The sequence below is a fragment of the Vanessa tameamea genome, chromosome 20 (genome assembly GCF_037043105.1).
Source record: "Vanessa tameamea isolate UH-Manoa-2023 chromosome 20, ilVanTame1 primary haplotype, whole genome shotgun sequence".
Taxonomy (NCBI): Eukaryota; Metazoa; Arthropoda; class Insecta; order Lepidoptera; family Nymphalidae; genus Vanessa; species Vanessa tameamea.
The window spans coordinates 3,938,054-3,959,771 of NC_087328.1; the positions used below are offsets into that span (position 1 = coordinate 3,938,054).

General features: G+C 33.2%; 1 protein-coding gene across 3 annotated transcripts in view; it reads left to right on the forward strand.

Annotated features, from left to right (window-relative positions):
* LOC113392879 (uncharacterized) overlaps positions 1-16,840 on the forward strand; it is a 32,505-nt gene extending 15,665 nt beyond the window's left edge. For 2 of the 3 annotated variants that reach the window (XM_026629486.2, XM_026629485.2), the window contains exons 2-4: positions 7,949-7,988; positions 12,094-15,080; positions 15,650-16,840. In XM_026629486.2, the coding sequence (XP_026485271.2) occupies positions 7,950-7,988; positions 12,094-15,080; positions 15,650-15,761 (3,138 nt within the window). In that variant the 5' untranslated portion in view covers position 7,949 and the 3' untranslated portion in view covers positions 15,762-16,840. Of the gene's footprint in view, positions 1-7,948; positions 7,989-10,595; positions 10,896-11,043; positions 11,810-12,093; positions 15,081-15,649 lie in introns of those variants that run through there. The other variant, XM_026629484.2, reaches the window with a different exon arrangement.
* The last annotated feature ends 4,878 nt before the right edge of the window (positions 16,841-21,718 follow it).

A 21,718-nucleotide genomic window follows, 5' to 3' on the forward strand; every position in this document is an offset into this window, starting at 1 on the left:
ATCCGAACGAACTTATCCCGCCAGCATTTGCCTTTCAAACTATGAGATTTTTCCGCAATCTCGGTCATTATTTCGTATAACATACGGCCTCCACGCAGGTCTATTCGGAGCCAACAACCAATGTGGATATTTCTTCCTTCACTCTGGGCTATATTTTATCGAAAGTATCTTTTAAACCGGGCGCAAATCGCTTGCATGTCCACTGCGATGTAAAATGGCGTGGCACGAGCGTGGCGCGTCCGATTTATTAGAGCGCTTTTATTTTTAGGTTTCCCTCGCGAAAAAAATAGTTTATTACACGGATCTTTCCATTTGCTTATGCATGAAAGCTGGATAACTCTTTGATCAGGGTTAATGCTCGTATCTTGTTGGATTGCTGCCTAATGCTCACTTGACACGCATGATTTGTTTGTTTTTTTTTTTGGGAACTCGTTAGAAATAAATGCACTAATGCAAACATGATTTGATATTTCATGTAGAAATATCATGCAACTGATAGTTATCCTTCATAATGTGTACTGATATTATGAATTCGAAAGTAACTCTGTCTGATACCTCTTTACGGCTTAATCACTGAAATAGATGATATTTGGAATGAAGCAAGCTTGAACCCCAAGGAAGACATATCCTTTTTTTATATGTAAAATCTACGACCCCCCCCCCCCTAAACGCGGCGTGTCTATGATAAATAAATGAGATGGTATATGAAAACTAATTATATTAAAGTAGGTTTCGAATTATTTTTTGTACAGTAATAAGTGAACTTGAAAAGTAGATACTACCGAAAGAGCTGGTATGAAAAACTGAAGTTCCAGTGTTGTCTGTGGGTAGATTTCGCTGATCGAGGATTTGTAATCTAACATTGTACGGCCAAATGTTTTCGATAGCCATGTTGGATACACGGCTATCAAAGCGATTATTGATAACTTTCCCAAACATTTTTCTACAATATCTCATGATATTGTTAAATTTTCGTACAGTTATAATTTCATAATTGAAATTATTATTTACGTCTTGACCCTGCGATTTGTAACAATATTATAACGATTCGTTTAAATTATACAAATGGCCTCAATGTGAATTGAAATATAAAAATAGCTTCTATAAATAAAAATCACGACCTCGTGGAATGGTGGCATGAATGCTAGCAACATCTCCCCGTTGAATCGGAATTCCGATTCTCTGTACGAAAAATTAACCAGCCTTCTTCGTACACACATTTTTTATGAAGAAGCATTAATGTTTGAATGATTTCATTGTAAAGAAATCGAAAACATTTTATGTTGCTTATTTGAAATAAACTGATGCGCGTAAAGGTGCAAGGATGAAAGTGAAGTTAAACATCGCTGAAATCCGGATGTCGGCAATGCAATGTACGCGAGTTTGAGAAGTTTACGATTTCTGAAAACGAGATCTATCGGTCTGAATTGTTGCTATTTTAGTTTGGAAGGAAATTATTTGTTTTTATGACTCGAATGATGTTGTTATTTAATGATAGAATGCATTGTATTCATTTTCAATGAACTTGTTCAAACAACTTGTATCGTAATTTGACAAGGTTAAGTTAAATGAACCGGTTCAGGAAGTTACATTATAAATTAAACTAATTATCTTTTATGAGAATTAGCCAACGCTTTTTTCTCATCTCTTGTATTGTACATACACCATGTTTTCATTGCTTGACTTCGTTTATCAGGCTGATAAATAAAATATGATAAATGCTAAAGTAAATCTATCTGTATGGATGTTACCTCATCACTACTAAACCGATCGTAATAAAATTTGACATATGGGTAGTCTGTAAACTGGAAAAGGATGTTGAATTTAGTTAATTCCAATCGAAGAAGAAATAATAAATAATTAAATCTTAGATTTATGTATTCCATTCAATTTACTAATAGTTCAACTGAACTCTACGCTACCAACAGTTTTTGATTAATATATATAAAATAAAAAATAAAATAAAATAAAATGTATTTATTATATTTTTATTTAGAATACCACTTAACTACTTATATACACTTTAATTTCACTTCCAAACGTTGACGTTTATAACGCAATTTTTTCGTCAAATCAATTTCGGTGTGATTATTCAAGCTTTCGACCAATGATATTCCGGTAATTCTTTATCAAAACTTGTTTATTTGGATTTTTTCCTCTTGTGGTTGGAATGCGCTATCCGTGATATCATAAAGAAAAATATAGCACAAAAATAAAACGGATAGAGCCGCGTGTTACTTAAATTGTATATCTAATAAGTTTTGGCATATCAAAACGATTTTCCATATCGAAAATCATCTTTAGATCCAAAAACATATGCAAATCGAATCATATAACAAATATTGTATATGAAAAGTTAATTCTGTACCGCTGTGAGAATTATAGTGGCCATAAATCCGAGAATTTACGTATTTTGGCACGAACAATAGCAACGTAAGTAGTTCAATCTAATTGTCCAATGACGTATTAATGTTTTATTTACATTTTAAATATTTGCACATTAAAAAAAGGATGTCAAAAATGTTGCTATTTCCTCAAAAAATATCTTTATTCCCTGTTCTTCTTCTGACGCGGTTCCCAAAGGTTACATTAAGTCTAAAAATCAACACAGTTGTATGGACAAGTGTTACCGTGGCATCTTTCGATGGGATGGAGAGGGCACTGCAGGTTTTCAGCGGATATCGCGGCACTCAGTTTTTTTTTCATCTCGCTGTAAAAACTCGTTACGCGTTTCCTACATATGAAGTGGGTATACTTGCCGGTGCCGTGAACGCGTATTGCGACCTAGTGCACCGGAAACCAGCGGTACCCTCTTTTTCCCTTTTCGGGCGTCACGGGGCCGCTTAAGCATACTACCGTGACGTCCTAATGTGTTAAAACTGGAAAAGCACCACTGGATTTTCATAATTATTTTATAAGACATATTTATATAAATGTACAGTATATTAATAGCTACCAACGACAGAAAATAACAGTACATAAAAATTCCACAATAACAAAACAATCTGTTGATTAACAGATCAAATCTAAATCAACACTGAACACGTTAATAAAACCGTCTTATTGTGGAATAGCTTTATTTATTTGTCATTGCGATATGCGTGCATTTTAAAAACATTATTTTTAGAAGATACAATCAAAGAAATGAAATTGTTTATTTTTAAAAATCTAATTAATGCTTGGCATGCGTTGCATTCTCTTTAAACTTTATTACACGCAATTATCTGTTACGCCTCGCATGCTACTTACACTGTGCCAGCAACCTTCTGGCACGTGCCAACAACAACTGTACAATGTTTCAATTCCATCGAAAGCTTGAACGGAAATAACTTACAAGAACTATCACCAATTAAAATTCCCATTAATATTATAAACGCGAAAGTATCTCTGTCTGTTAACTCTTCACGATTAAACCGATTTAGATGAAATTTTCTATGAAGTTAGTTTAAGTCCCGTGGAAGGATAAGTTAGTTTTTATATCGAAAATCCCTTAAAGATGATCAATGTTTGAATAGGGGTAAAATTGAGGTTGGATGTGTGTGTGTGTTATAAATGATACATTTCCCGCTAGTTACCTATATGGCCCAGCCGAGATAGCCCAGTGGTTAGAACGCGTGCATCTTAACCGATGATTTCGGGTTCAAACCCAGGCAGGCACCACTGAGTTTTCATGTGCTTAATTTGTGTTTATAATTAATCTCGTGCTCGGCGGTGAAGGAAAACATCGTGAGGAAACCTACATGTGTCTAATTTCAACGAAATTCTGCCACATGTGTATTCCACCAACCTGCATTGGAGCAGCGTGGTGGAATATGCTCCATACCTTCTCCTCAACGGGAGAGGAGGCCTTAGCCCAGCAGTGGGAAATTTACAGGCTGATTATGTTTATGTTATGTACCTATATGTACATGATTATTTTTTACTTTCAATTTTGTAGTTAGTTTACTTGCTAGTAAGACGTTTTGTAAGGCCATATGTGTACCACTGATTAATTACACATCGTTTAACAGTAGTCTTACTTAGTTGTTATGGTTTGTAATGTAAGGGAGTCGGTGTAATTACAGGCGGACTATATAACATAACAGAAGCGATAGATATTAGTGCTGTAACACATACATATTAACCATTCCTCACATCGCCAATACGCCAACCACCATGGGAACTAAAATTATATGTCTCTTGAGACTGTTGTTACAATGACCCAATCAACTTTCATATCGGAACACAACAATACTGAGTACTGTTGCTTGGCTATAGAATAAATGATGAATGGGTGGTACCCAGACGGGCTTGCACAAAGCCCTAATACCAAGTCTACGTTACCATCTTGCAAGTTACCATATAATATTAATTGAAAAATATGTACTTACACACATAAGTATATGTCGGAGAAGTAGTCGGGTTACAGCTTCCATCGCAGTGAAACGCAATCAACTTAAAGAATCTTTATTCGTTATGTTAACAATTTATTGTCTTTTCACAAAATGTCAATGCAATATGGCGTTGCTATAACAATGCCCGTTTCTAACGCGTCCTCTTCGAATTAATCAAACGGATATTCATAACTTCACACTTTTTATAATAAATTAATGCAATTACTGCAAATTCATTCTCAAAATATAGATTAATATTAAAAATGAATATCTATTTGGTTCTTATTATTAAATATCGCTCTTAATTAATTATAATTGAATTACTTAAAAAAATAATATAATATTTTTATTACATAGTCCGTTATGACACATTACAGGTGGCGCTGCAAGACGAATCCAAATTAAGTTTTACTTATTGAATAATAGTGTTTTAGAAATTTACATAATAAAATATAAACATTAAAATGATAATTGACAATATATAATTATTATTTTATAGTATTAATATTTTAAACCATTGCCGATAAATGGCGACTTGCGCCCATATATACATAGTCTTATTTTACATACTTACATACACGTCTGATATAATTAACATCTTGTAGTTTTGGAATGAATATATCTTATATGTTATGTCTATATGTTTCATTTATTTCCCGCATATTACTATAAAGTAGTTTAAAAAAGTCTATATTTATTGTTCGGCGGAAAAATATCTGACGAGAATGGTACCCAGACGATCTTTAAAAATACCACCAATACAATTAACGCGACGCCATCAAATAACAGATTTCATGACGATTTTATTGTTATTATCACGATTTTTGATCCAAAATATCCGATTAATAATGCACCGATAACCGTCAAATGAAGGCAACGCTTAATTTTATTAAACCATTTTCCGATAATGTTGGATTTACATCGAATTAAAAACAATGTGTGCATACAATAAAGGTAATTCAATATTTCTTGTCGAACGTTCATTATTTTTCATAATATAATTAATCACGGTGGGAATTCTATTAAAATCAAAGTACAAAGAAGATTTCGTATTACGAAAGTAATTGTATTTGTGTTATTTTCCCGTTCGCGTATCGCGTATTTACGTTGACTTCGTGTTATCGATCAGTGGCTATTAATAATAGCCTTCATCTCTACGTCTCGGCGGCTGTAATCTTTGAGTCTAATGCAGTGATAAACGAACACATTCATATTAATATTAGTGAGGATGTTGTCAGTAAATCGTATCAGGTTGGGAAGTATAAAGCTTATGTTGTAATAGAAAAACCTGACAACCGTTGTACTGTTTGTGTATGTATGAATTTTCTTATTGTAGAGCAGCGCTATCAGGCGGCGAGTTACAAGAAAACGAATCATATAAAAAACTAATCTAAATAAATAAATAAATATTGGACAACATCACATACATTACTCTGATCCCAATATAAGTAGGTAAAGCACTTGTGTTATGGAAAATCAGAAGTAACGACGGCACCACGAACACCCAGACAACATAGAAAATTAATGAACTTTTACTACATCGACTCGGCCGGGAATCGAACCCGGGACCTCAGAGTAGCGTACCCATGAAAACCGGTGTACACACTACTCGACCACAGAGGTCGTCTATTAAAATATATGTACATACATATCAGTACAAATGGTATGTTTCATGGAGTAACAGTGCAGAGTTTCACCTTATGGCCTCTACTGATGACTGATGAGATTCTTTACACAAATAAATGCTACCGGCATTCTTGCCACAGCTCAGTTTCCACGCGGTCATAACTTGTACATTAATTACTTTTAATTTTGATTTGTATATTAAGCCCCAAATGTAAATAATGCTTATGCAAATAAATGTATAAATATTTCCGACACCTAAAATGTAAATAAAAATTAATCAGGGTAATATCGTTAGTGTTCGTATTATTGTTTTTGATTTCGTGCAATTGCGCTAATGAACCATATAAATGGATGATCAGTGTCATTTAACAAAAGCTAAATAAATAGAATACTTTAATAATTGTATACTGATTAAATGGTTTCAAGCCAAAATATCTCTCTGCCAGTATTAGTCGTGATGTATTTTGTACGCCAGTTATTTTTCCTTAGCGAATTATCACACATTTTGTTTTTCATTTGTAAGATATCATTTGTACTGTTAATTGTATAAAGACACAACATGTTTTACCATCATTTTGAACCATGGATAACAAACTATACTCCTCAACATTAATAAAATTGCAAACAATGATAGAAATTCAAGGCAAATTGCAAATAGCAGCTAAAGTTGTCGTAATAGCACAATAATCAACAAAATTGGACTTCATCTTCAAATATAAAAACACTCCTTTTTTAACGCAAATCAAACAGAAACTTCTGAAGATTTTGACATGAAATTTGCACCATTATATTCAGCTTGTTTCCGAGAAGGGAGTATGAAGATCTTTAGTTATATGTATTTTATATATATATCATTTAACGTAACCACGGCAACGCGTTACTGGGTCTTCTAGTTACTACAAACAATGTATTTGACTCTACAGAGACCGATTGATTTAATATGTTTGATTTTATTATTGGCATACGTTATATACGGCATAGGTAGCCGTCGTTACAAAATACCTTTGTCTTCTTTTTACGATTGTGTAATTGTAGATGACAGAGAGAGAAGCAATATAAAAATATATTATTTGTGTTTATTTTTTCAATAGGGAAAATAGCAAACGTTTAAACGTTTGTAAACTATTCTCGTTTTGGCGAAGTGACTCGCCCCTCAGTTATGTTTTTCCTAATACGCGCAAATGCGAAATAATGATTAATTGTATGAAAATTAAATAATATTTGTAATTATTCGGTTATTAAATTAAGATCAACCAAACCAAACGCCAGGTCAGACCGATAAATAGTTGGGGTTTCCTGTCGAATAATTCTCAGTAACAGCCCGGAGTCTCGAAGTTGGAAGAGTATACGTCCTGTGCCTCAGAAAGTTTGTGAAGCCGTTGGTCCTGCGTTTATAATATTTCCGGTCGAGTCGGACGTGCTGTTCTCTCAGATTATGAGCAAGGAAATAGGGTGCACCTAAATTTGCGCACACATTTATGCACTATAATATTTCCTTTGTAGTTGGCTGGTCTCTCTTGAAGTATGGCCAGTATGACCGAAATCTGTTAGGAGGACATGCTCATCATCATTATCATCTCCTGTTTGTATTTCATTTTAAAGAAAAACATACTTATATTTAAATCTGTAAATATTTATTTTGTGACAATACTTCTTTAAGTCCCCTTCGTATACATAGTGAGGTATCTACGTGTGCTAAGTTCCCAGTTCTCTGACTTCCATATTTAATCTGGTTCCAATCCTTCTTTAAAACAGTCACAAATATTTGTCGTATATTTAAGGTACAGCAGTTGATTCGTGCATGTTGTACCTCATCGTAAGACTGATAGGAATAAGATATCTTTGATATTATATTTTAATTTGAGCGTAACAGAAAAAATCATTCATTGTTGTTTTTGGTATCTATTTTATTTTTAATATGAATTTTAATGTATTTTTATTTTTTACAGGATGTCTTCTGAAGAGGAGTCAATTAAGAAAGAAGTGACAGTAAGTAAATATATGAATTAAGTTCTTTAAATTATAACGAAAATTAATATTACATTACAACATTAAGTTCTTTTTTTTTTATGTATTTAATTACTAATATTACAATCACATCATATTAGTTATAATATTAAAAGTCTATCGCCTTATACTATATCTAAAATAAGAGCTTAACAGGTAAACAATATAATATTAATAATATTATAATAGAATGATTAATTTTGGAAAATTGCGTGATATTTTAAACTAATTTTATAAATGTTTTGTGGTTTGATTGATTGATAGATAATTAAAACAATCTACCCATATTAATTGCATGTACAATAATATAATTGATATTTTATTTTATCGTAATAAATTACAAATATATTAAAGAGGTTAAAATAATAATTTAGTAAGCTTTTTAAAATGTATTCCACTCTGCTGAAAAATCATATGTCTTTATTTCTGTTAATATTTATTTAAATTTAGCGATTAATGTATTCAAATATATTTAAGAAATATATCTTATATATGGAAGACACAAATAAATATGTTATACATCATTTAAAATACATATTGCAAAAAACATGGAAGAAGAAGAAAGAACGCCACTGGCATTTACCCGCTGAATCGTAATTCCGATCATCTGGGCGAAAAAAAAAATAGTCAAGATTAAGTATACATGAGCTTGGAGTCAGTATATATACAGGATATTTGTATTTAATTATATATAATAATTTAAAAAAAAAATACATTTATGAGATTGATGAAAAATAGTAGCAATTTAATTTCTCGCCGGTTCTCAAAAGAACATTCTGAACCGCTTCAGTTTCTCTCTTAAAATGAGTGAAAATGGGATCAAATAAAAGTATTCACCCCATGTTGCTTGTGTTCCTTATGCTGTAGTAAGGAGTGTATATTGACATATATTTAAAAAACAACGATATTTGTCACATGCGTATCCACCAAACAGCATTGAAGCAGCGTGGTGATAGAGACTCCAACTTTCTAAAGGATCTTGATGTTAAGCTTTTAAGGACGGAAAGTTAACTAAAGAAGTTATTGTATTAATGACGCCTTTATCTATATAAGCGTGATTTAAAATGGTTTTACTAGAATATAAGAAATGGCAGAGTTGCAATTTTATTAAAGGAAATGCTGAGGAAGTACTCAGGCTATGTATGCTGTCAAAGGGACATATATATTTTTAAATAAACCCCCATCTGTTCATTTCATTTTAATAAGGAAATTCCGACACGAAGGGTTTGTTAAAGGATTACGTATGACTAAAAAACCTCATGAACTAATTACGTAACGTGGGCGAAAAAAAAAGCTCACATAAAAATATTGGAATATAGTACAAAATCGGTATTTAGTATCGTAATAACTACAGCACCGCTGTATTTTAGTGTGCTTAATTTGTGTTTATAATTCATCTCGAGCTTGGCAGTTAAGGAAAACATGTGAATCCATCAACCCGCACTGGACCAGCGTGGTGAAGCAGATTCCGAACCTTCTCAAAAGGTGTGGAGGCCTTTGCCCAACAGTGGGACATTTACAGGCTGTTGCTTTACAAATATATTTCATCTTATATATAGGATGAACGAGAAATATATTTAGTCTAATACGAAAAATATAATTTCAATAGTAATTGTACGTAAGGTTAATGAACTTGTAGTTCCAAACTTGATATTTCGACGGAAACAAAACATGGAACAGATAAAATAAAAATTAGTAAAATCAATTATCTATGGTTTCTGAGAAGGGAAAAATACCATTCTATTATACATATCTCAAATCTCATAATATTGAAATATTGGTGAAGCTTAAAATATAACGCGAATGAACAGGTCAATGGACTTTGGATTACAAAAGTCTTGTTGTCTTTCGAAATGATATATAAACATATTTATTTCATTTAAATATAAGTATTTTATTTGTTTGTGGTTATTGTACAGATTAAATACATTTTTGGATCATGGCCAATGAAAAATGGATAATCTTCTTTAGCGGATTCACATTTTTCAGATGAAAATTTTATTCTTATGACATCGTGAAAAATATTTTTGAGATATAAACAATGTCTATTTAATTACATTCCTTAAATATTATTTGACATTTATTATGTCATATTGATGTACGATCAATGAGTCTTATTATATTACTGTTTTAAAAGATGCATATATTACTAAACAGTTTGTTAATAACACGCGATTAAATGTATACTTTTATTTTCCTAAAAGGCGGGAAGTAAAAGAAACAAGTTGTTTATGTAATTACTAAGAAATAGCCAAAGGCAACCGTCATACTGAAGAAATCGTAAAATATAAAATGGCAAGTTTCAATTCACTAACGTACTATAATTGCTTTGATAGCTTAGTTTAAATCATTGTATTAAAAAAAACACTTGTTTTTCTTAAATAATCAATCGTTTAAAAGTAACCATAACGTACTATAATTGCTTTGAAAGCTTAGTTTAAATCATTGTATTAAAAAAAAACACTTGTTTTTATTAAATAATCAATCGTTTAAAAGTAACCATAACGTTTTTGTGACGATCCGCCCAAGACAAATTGTAGACAAGGCGCCCGTTAATATTGGGGTCGCGACCAAAATACATGGCGGTAGCGAGCAAACGGCAGTAGGCGGCAGGCGGCGCACGCGCCGACCGCGCGCAACAATTCCCGGATTCAAATCCAGTGGCTCATTTACTATCCCTGTGCTATATTTAACTTCTACCAAATAATTTGCATGGTCCATCTCAAAAAGTTGTCATTTCCCTAAGTTACGAGTGACGTGAAACATAACAAAACAGTTAGTGTTGTATCTGGTTAGTGAATTGTATAAATGTGTTCGCAATAACCCAAATATTCATGACGTTACAGTACAGGAAGTAAATGTAATAATTTACCGTTAACGTCGACTCTAGTGAGTATCTCATATCTATTTTTTACTGTACTTGTCAATTTGCCAAATGGCTTTCTAGCTTTCGACGTTATTTATACCGTAACAGTTAAATCGAATAGATTAATGTTAGTTATGTTTAATACAATACCATTGTAAAAACTCCTTTCAGCAAGATGAATACTCCGCCAGCTTTATACGGAGCTATGAATAAAGAACGTAAGCCTTTCACATATACGCCAGGAGGACTGGATCTCTCTGAGATTAAGTCCGAACGGATGGCTAAGCGATTAATGAGAAATGCTATGAGCGAAGGAGTTTCGGAGACGCCAGCTCAAACTCTTAAATCTCCTCCGGTCACTCCTGGTACGATACCGAATTTCAATTGCTTACCGGTGCAAGTTTTTCCTACATTTCAATTACCAGCTAATCCCAAGTCTTTACTGAAAACAAGGAGTATATCGGATGCACCTAAAGTGCTTCCACCAAGTAATATTTCTCCAGTATCTACACTTCCGACTAATAAGTACGGTAATGATTCGTGGCGAGAAATAAACAAACCTTCGTCGGAATTCTCTAATAACAATATAAGCTCTAATTATAAACCGACTGCAGTGCACGATTATAAGAAAACAACTAGTAATCCATCTACGATACTACCAAGTTACGGTAGCTATGATAATACAGATATAACACTGCCTGAAATAAGTTACGATGCTAAATATTTTCAATCTGAACCTCAAGGAACAATCAAGGAGATCGGAATAAAAAGCGCTGGTTCTCAAGAAAAGACTCGGCAATATGAAAACTCTCAAGTATATAATCCAAATATTTTACTAAAGAATGCTACTGATAATGAAATAAATCCAGTATCCAGTATCAGTATCCAGTTAACATCTACTCCATTGCAAGATGTAGCGACAAATAATTATGAACAGGTCGATTTAAAATTACTGTGCTCTTATTATATCTGTATTTATATGTCTGTTTACATTGTATGCTATACGTATTTACTCTACAATATTAAAGAATTCAAAAGAATGCACTAATACTAATTGTGAGTTTATTAACTTTTCTTATTACTTTAAATAAATTCTAAGCTTTACTATTACTATAACATCTTCAAAATATTGATGTCACTAACTATTTCAATATTAGGTAATGTTTTTTTTTATGTACTTGCTATAATTATTGTTTCTTATTTTCATTTAATTTCTTTCAGAAACAAGTGAAGACTGTTAAAAAACAAAGTAACACGGACAATGAATCAGATAAAAATGGTGACACTGAAGCAGCAGTTTTTATTAAGCTACCTACCAAAACGTCAGCCGCAAAAACTGAGACTAAAGTTGAAGTTTTAAAGAAAGTTTTACCTGATGGTACAATCGAAGAAGTTAAAAAAACAATTACGAAAACTACTAAAGATGGTAAAACAGAAATATCTACTAAAACGGAGACTCGAACAATACCAAAGGAGATCGCTGATGATGTTGTCGAAATCGAAGAAGAAGAAGAGGATGAAATTGAAAATGTTGAGGTAAACGATACTGAAGATATTGTCGAAATTTCAAAAGAAGTCTCTGAAAGTAAAGGAACCGAATACAAAGAAAACGGAGAAGAAGTTGAAGAGCAAAGCGACGATGAATTGATTAGTGAAAAACCAAAGACTGAAGTAAAAGAAAATGGACATGTCATTACAGGTGAAGAAAAATTAGAATCAAGCACAACAAAAAAAGTTGTTGTAATACAATCGACTGGCGAAGAATCTGAGGAAGAAATTGAAGAAGAGGTAGAAGAGGAGGAACAAGAGGAAGATGGAGATGTTGAGGTAGAGGAAGTAGTAATAGTTAAGAAGCCACCAAATAAACAATCTGAAGAAAATGAAGATGAAACTGAAAATGTGGAAAATACTGTCGAAGTAGAAGAAAATGATAAAACGAAGGAAGAAGAGCCTGATCAGCAAGAACAAGAAATAGAACAAGAAGAGGAGATTGAAGAAGAGGAGGAAAATGAGGATATTAAAGAATCGGTTTCTAATGAAGAAGTAGTAAATGTGGAAAAAGAGATTGAAGTTAGTAATGAAGAAGAACAAGACAAAGAGGAAATAGTAAAGGAAAAGGAAATTGAAAATGTCACGAGTGAAGTTCATAGTTTAAAAAAAGAAAGTAAAAAAGAGGTTGAGGAAAGTTATGAAGACGTTGAAGATCTTGAAACGAAAGTTGAAATCAGGGATAAAACTTCTATTACACCTACAGAAGAAGAAACTAAAATTGAAATAAAAATAGAGAAAAAGCCTGAAGAAGAAAATAAAAGTAAAGAAAAGGTTGATACATCACAAGAACCTGTATCCGAAGCAATGACAACAAAAGAAGAGCATAAAAAACAAGAAATTGAAGAAGAAATTCTTCATAAAACAATTAATTCTGAACCGAAGGTATCATTTAGGGAGCCTTCAATACCTTTTGAAAAAGTAGAAGATATTGAAATCAAGCCTATTGGCCCAGCTCAAGAGATAATCAAAAAATCTCATACAGAAATTATAACAACGACAACAGATATACCAACTGGAGCTTTAAGTACACAGACTGAATATAACAGAATAGAAAATTTTGTGACGGTAAATCGTACAACAAAAACTTTAGATCATGCTTATGAGCAAACGCAGCAAACAATTCCTACGTTGAAAACTTATTTTTCACCGATTACCGATAGAGTATTGGCTACTCCTCAACCAATATCGAAACCATACCAGCCTGTATACACACCAGAGCCCCCAACAGAGAGACGTCATAGCTTACTTCTTGAAAGACTTAGTGTGGATCGTCAAGTTCCTACTTCAGATATATATCAAAATAATTATCAAAGTAGTCAGAGCTACGAACAAAATCAATGGTCGGAAGAGCCACAGTCTGAAGTTTTGACAGTAAGCAACGTGAAACCTAGCACGATAACTAAAAACCAACAATGGTATCAACAAAATACAAGAGAAAATGTCATAAGCAATACCGTAACACCAACTCCTGTTCTTCCAAGCCAGATTTGGAATCAACAAAATCAAGTTCCTTCACATAACCAAATACCAACGCAACCGCAACATCAAACATACACACAGCAACAATATACACCTAAACCCGAGTTCCAATCAACTTACGTGGAAAATAATTCTCAAAACATATACAAAAGTAATATCAACAACGCTCAATCTAACATTTATCCAACTTATACTGCAAAACCAAGTTGGGTAAGTAGCACATTCGATACAAAGCCAGTTTCCAATACTGCTTCCAATCAATACTCATCACTACAAAAAGAGTCAACAGAAAGCTACCAAAAGTCCACACAACAATTTAACTCATCCTATGTTCCACCCCCGTGGGAACAGGATTCTAGTTACATCACTGAGAATCAAAGTTACTATCAGCCACCCCCTACGGTATCTTATACTCCTAACATAAACCAAAATAACCAAACCTGGAAACCAAAACCACCACCGGGGAAGTTTTCAAAACCGACACCAACTGCGTACATACCACCAGCTCCAAACCAATCTTTTGTTAAACCTGTGACGGTTGATGATACATCTAAAATTTCTGGACGAAAAACATACTATAGTGAATATGAACGGCGTTATATATCTGTACCGGAATCAACTTACATACCAAACGAAACTAAACTCTCAGCACAGCCTGACCCATCGCCTCAATATTATTATGATAATAATGAACCAACCGAATTTGTAGAGCCTCAATGGAGAAAGGAATTAAGAGAGTTTACAGAGAAGGCTTCTCAAACGACTACCCAAACTGAAAGTACATCTATAAGACCACCTTGGGAGGAAGATCCTAAGTATGCTGCTTCCAATGAATATCCAGCGACAGTGACACCAAGTTGGACGCAAACGTTAAGGCCACGGTCATGGCGAGAAAGAAGCTATGAGCCAGAATATGTTGGTTCGAAAGAATGGCCAAAAACAAATACTATTGGTCGTGGACGGCCACAAAGTTCGTATGTTAAGAGTAATATCAATACGATACAAGAGAGACCAAGAGGAGTATCGGTTGATCGATACAACCCAAATAATTACCAGTCTCCATTGCCGTCGGAACATCCGCCCGTTCAGAGCCACACGTTGAACCCGACTATTCATCCAAAAACTTATCATAATCCGTCTGTGCCTGCATACCACGGTCGTGCTTCTGCAGAACCTAGGTGAGTTTTTTTCTATAAAATATTGTTTTCTGTTACTGTTCTGTTAGATATAGAGATGATAAGTGCTAAATTTAATAATCATAAGAAAAGATTGAGCTTATTTATCCAATATTCTGTCTACTCAATACAGATAATTTTAACAGTAAATTGCGCTTGCAAATCAGGACAAATTCGTCGACATATTATTGAGCGTATAATTATTTCTTGGCAATGACGGAGAATATCCTGAATAAACATGGATCGGATGAATTTCTGACATTCATCAATCTTTTTATTTTAGTTCAAATCTAAGGCTGTTATAGTTGGTACTAGTGCAATTCAATAGTCACAAAATTTCGATTTCTTTATTTTCAAGAATTATTACATACTTGGAAATAATTAAAAAATACGGGATATTTATTTTTCGTAAGCGGATGCTTCTGATTTGCATGTTTCATCATGTAGCTTCAGATCCTCATATGAAACCGAAATAACAAACAGTTATAAAGGAATATTTTTGTTAGAACTGTATATTATGTTTTGTTTTATTACATTTAATGTTACATTTAAGGCTATTTATATAATTACAGAGAGCAAACAACGGCGTACCCAAAACAACGGATGAGAGTAGACACGAGAGCTCCTCCCGTCCAGTCAAGATCGTTTAAATACCTCCAATGGATAACCGGTACCGAGGATTAAGTAACTTAGTCGTTAATATAAAAGTACTGTAATTATTAGATTTAATATTTGCTAAGTGTATTATCGAATGATCATTAAAATATCGAAAGCGAAATATTGGTCTAAGCTAAGAGCACAAAAAATAATGTTTCATATTAAGATTTTTATTAATTGTTTAATTATTAACTACCTTACTTAAAGGTTGTTTAATAAATCATTTATCTCTTTCTGTTATCATTGATTTGATATATGAAAGGAGAAGACATAAATAGCCCAAAAACAACCTATAAAGGTAAAGGTATAATTATTCATTTTTATTATTATACTTTCAAATTCTCAAAGCAAACTTATTTCAGCAATTTTCTTAACGTTCCTATTTGTTGAATTATTTATTTATGTTCATAAGTTTTTATCAATAATCAACGTTATTTTACAACTAAAATAGCCATCGATCATAGAATATTTGTATGTAACACGCAGTATCATCCTAGATTAAAATCTCTCTAGTCTTAGTTTTAGAAGAATTTATCAAATTGGTAAAATTAATAAAAACTGTTTTTTTTTGTCTTTTTATACTTACATTTGAAAAAGGAATTTCATTAGCTGTCATACCAAATGTATGCACCTGACATACATATTGGGTTAACCAAATGAGTTTTAAGTGGGTAGAAAAAGGTTGTTCCGCGTATACATTGAACCGCGTAAACATCTAACGTTTCAATTTGCCAGCAAATTAATTTTGTTAACGCAAAAACTTAAAGCCGTTAAAGCGAAAATTTACGAAAATCTACTGACGTCTGAATTGGTTTGTATTTCTTTGCCAATTGTGAAGCAGTTTTTAAGCTATCGTAAATTTTTCTAACGTATTTTAATGTACAGTGTTACTTTACGTTTTTTTTGTAATTAAAAAGATGTTTAATGTGCTCCCTTGTACATCGATGATTGCTTATTTACTTTCATTATATTTAATATAATTAACATACCAAATAAATTGTGCCATATTTATTCTTAAACAGTTGCATGAATCACGTTATAATAATTTATCGTTTTATTTAATTGTGGATTATTGTTGAGTTTTATTAATAAAATATAAAATATTTTTCACGTGTATTATTTAAATTCTTTATAATTATGCTACATATATATTTCTTCTCTTTCTAGTCTTTACTTTGATGGTTTTCTTATTTACTCAGTATTTTTCAATTTTAATTCTAGATCCTGAAAGACTTCTCTACCATTTCAGATTTAATTTCTCATGTAAAGAATTGCAAAGTTGAGCTTGGGTCATCAACGTTATGGTTATGACACATGTATGCATAATAAAGCTATGATACACCGAGGTCGTTATTTTTTTTCAGGTCCTCATATTTAATGTATCTTGGTTGTTATTTACGAAATATTGTCATTTGGATTTTATGATGTTTGAAATCTTTCGTTTTCGATGATATTACTGCGAGACTAGTCTACAAATTCAAAGTCACTCATCATGCTGTAACGATACTAACCCGGAAAAAGTCAGCAATACCGAATACTGAAGTGGCAATGGGCTTGTCTCGTACGTCAACTGATGGCCGTTGGAGCAAATGACTCCTAGAGTGGAGACCCTCTAGCCAGGCGGAACGATGATTTCAAGAAGGTGGCGGATATAACTGGATGTGGAAGGCGGAGAATCGGGAGAGACCTGTTTTGTTTGTGGTGTACAATAAAGTATATTTCATTTCATTTCACCTATATTCAGCAGTGGATGACGATTGTCTGATAAATGATAATGATGGTTTATCCAAGTTAAATAAACGAAATCATCTATACTGTGTATTATATGACTTTATTTAATTATAAAATTAAATGTGCATGTCCAATCACCTCGATTGAATTTTGCACTTTAAGCTATTGTTCTTTCTCATGTATTTTCATATAGTTTTATTAGCGTATCTTACTATTTGTCCTGGGATCGGACTCTGGGTCATTCAAATAAAAGTATCCTGACAAGAAGATGGTATTGGTAGGTGGATCGGCAAATGTTCAGGCTACCTGATCATAAATGGTCACTACTGTCCATAGACATTGGAACCACATTAAATTTTAATAATTTCTTTCATAACCAATGTGCAATCAACCTTGGAAACTGAGATAAATAATCTGAATAATGTCTATTTTACTTTTACGTGTTTTATTTATTTTATTTTAATAGTAAAGTTATCTTGTTGTATTAATTTGCCTAAAAGTTAACTAATAATATGCTCAAGAAAGTCTTTAAATAAAATATATAAATATGTTATTTTAAGCAATCGGTTTGTGAATCAAACATGAACTGAAAAGACAGTGAAAAATGCATTAGTATTTTATATCTAAAATATATTGTTACCTAAAAATTTATATGACAATTGTTCGAATAGATTTTGGTCGAATGAAAGTTCCTGCATTCGTCTTTAGAAAACTTTCGGGTCTCCGGTATATTTTATCGGAAATAAATGTAGGGGCTTGAGCTGTCAAAACTTACGTTATGAGGTAGTCGTGTCCATTCCGAGTTGCTTTATTCGAGATATATTTTGCAGTAGTTGAATTGTTGAAATTTTACTAAAGTTTTTTTTATAATAAACTCATAGCCAGGGTAATTTTATCATAATATAATTTACTAATAATTGATCCTGGGTCGGTGATGTATGACACATTCTACCGCTAAACAGCATGTATATGAGTGAGCCAGTGTAATTTCAAATACAAGGTAACTTTTGAAGGATCACGTGTGTAAAACCGTGTGTATCACCTATTGAAGCAGCGTGGTGGAATAGGCTCCAAAAAAAGAAGAAGAGGCATTATCTCACTAATGAAATTATCCCGATCCCCCTCCCCCCCAAAACATAATGGTTGTGCAGAATTTGGTTTTATTATCCCAGGAGGGTACCATCAGCGACTGCGGTGGAGAATCCCTCTCTGGGCATCCATGCTGAGGACGTACACCACCTGAGCAGGAATGCCCAGGCTGCCCTCCGAATCCTCGGGGGCAATTTAGCGCTCGCCACTGTTCGGTACTCCTTCCTGAAAGGCCCGCAACGCACCTGCAAGCCCCCCGGTGTTGCAGATGTCCATGGGCGGTGGTAGTCACTTTCCATCAGGTGAGCCTCCTGCTCGTTTGCCACCTATAACATAAAAAAAAACTTCACTATAGTTTACAGGAAACGTTGAATCCACTATATGATTTAATTACTATGTATACTAATATTATAAATTTGAATCTGTCAGTATGTTACGATTTCACGGTCAATCAAGTAAGCTTGAACCATCAGGAAAGACATAGGCTACCTGACGACCAACCCGTAAATCATGAGTGAACCCGCGGTCGAAAAGTAGTTTTTAATAATAGTATATATTGTTTCCGGATATACTGACTTTATATCAGAATAGGTCGTTTAAAAGATATTTCAATATTTTACATGATTTCTTTTCTACGTTATTACCTTATATGATATTTTATTCATATGACGAATTATCAAATTTAAATCAAATGCTTAATAGAAAATTTAGTAAAGCAACCTTCCTTAACGTGTCCACCCAAATAATTCTTCCTACGTTGCTAAAATAAAACAAAAATTTTGCAAGCGCAATATAAAATACCTAACATTTTTAAATCCTTTTAGTTAAATCAAATGCAAGGCTGTGGTCACGTACCGGCGCAAATAAGGATATACGCCATCTCCCCGTTCCTCCTACACCGTAAAAACCTCTTTTTACAGTCGTGTTACAACGAAACGCTCTCGTGGCTCCAAACTATACCACTTAGCTTATATAGGTATACTAGCTACGGCTTGCGGTGCGATTTTAAATGCACTGATTTAATTTATCTAGCCACATTACGCCTTTTATACGGACGCTCTAAATGGGCGTGGTTTAAATTTTAGAAATGTTTTGGATCTTACTATAATATTTTAATAAAATAATAGCAAAAGATTTAATGCGTTTTGGCTTTCGTAATATAAATTGTAACGCGCGTAATGACTTAACTGTTAAGCAGAAAACATTTATTATTGGTTAAATTTGTAATTAAATATTTAGATATATGTTCGAAGTAGGCTTTCGAAGCTAGAGATAGATGTTATATATTTTCCAAGGTGGAGAAATACGTCTTGTGCGTTCAAATGTAGATTGAATAATAATGTCATAATTTAGTTTTCAAATGGATGTCAAAGATTAACTAATCTAACTAAATACCTTTTTTTATGATATCGGTAGGCGGACGAGTAAATGGGCCACCTGATGGTAAGTGGTCACCACCGCCCATAGACAATGGCGTTGTAAGAAATATTAACCATTCCTTACATCACCAATGCGCCACCAACCCTGGGAACTAAGATGTTACGTCCCTTGTGCCTGTAGTTACACTGGCTCACTCACCCTTCAAACCAGAACACAACTATACTGAGTACTGCTGTTTGGCGGTAGAATATCTGATGAGTGGCTGGTAGGTACCAACCTACCCAGACGGGCTTGCACAAAAACCTACCACGAAGTAAGCCGTACCACAACTATACTGAATGCTCATTGGTTTCTTGGTTGGTTGGTGATGTAAAATTAGTTAATTTGACAGTTATCTGGATTTCAGAAGCGAGAGTTTAAAGAATGAAATTAAAGGTTAGAAAAAAAAAATGAAATTAATTCTACTATTAAGAAGTATGATTTAAAAGAACTTAATGTATAAATTAAGATTGAACCTTTGCTAAATACATGAATAAAAAAAAACCATCAACCAAAATCATACAAAACAATAGACCGTGAATGTCCTACTCCAGGGCTAAGGCTTTTCCTATTTACAAGGGAAAGTTTGGAGTTTATACCATCACGCTGCTATACAGCGTGTTAGTGCATATGCACGTGGCAGATTTTCATCTCCACCCTAGTTTCCTAATGATGTCTTCCATCACCGCTAATAAATATCAGCGCAGCTTGAGTTTGAACTTTGAACCTTCGGTTAAGGTTCACGTAGTATTCACTTACTGCTTATTTATTAAAAGCCATCCAATATAATCAAACAATAGATACAGGGAATGGCGATATCATTATATTGCTGTCAACAATAAGTATTAAATTCGTATAGAAAGGGATATTCGGAGATGGCGACGAGCCAAAACATTTATCATGCAGAACAACAAACTGTTATCTCATCAACGCATCATGATTCTGGATAAATATCACATTTTAGAGGAAATATCTGATCATAGGGACCATTTTCGCTCGCATCTATATTTCTGAATGATAATTGCGTTGTTTGTATTTTTTGGAGATGTGTAATTATTAAATTAATATTGTGATATATAAGAGTTATTTAGCTCGAGATAAAATATTTATGAAATATTTAACACTACCCAGTCTCAGCCTTGTCCCTTGTACTAGTGTAACTACAGGCACAAGACAGAAGATATGACAACTTGATTCCCAAGGTTGGTGGTGCATTGGCGATGTAAGGCATGTTTAAAATTTCTCACAGGGCCAATGTTTACAGGCGTTGGTGAACACTCATCATCAGATGGAAAATTTCCCGCTGTTTTATATTAAAAAAAACGCTCTTATTGTGTGCTTGCCGGTGACAAGAGAACTGATTCATTATCCGTCCATTTAATCGGAACTGCGATTCAACTGTTTAATACTGCTAAAGTTACCAACATTAAACACGCATGAGCGCGTGACGCATTTGTGCAATAGGTTTTTTTTTTAATTTGTTTTTTGTGTTAATTTTAATAAATAGAATTTCCACTAATTGTAATTATAAAAATACGTAATCTGCATTAAAATTTATATACGGAAATAATTATATTAATTAAAAGTAAATTCAATGTAATTATATTATTATGTAAAACGTTGTGCGCCAGAAACGGCTGATTACATATTGTGATCAAAACAAATATTAATATAAAATAAATGTTTGTATCTATCTTTATCAATAAGATATAATTAGTGAAATAATGCTGGGATAATGTTTTCCG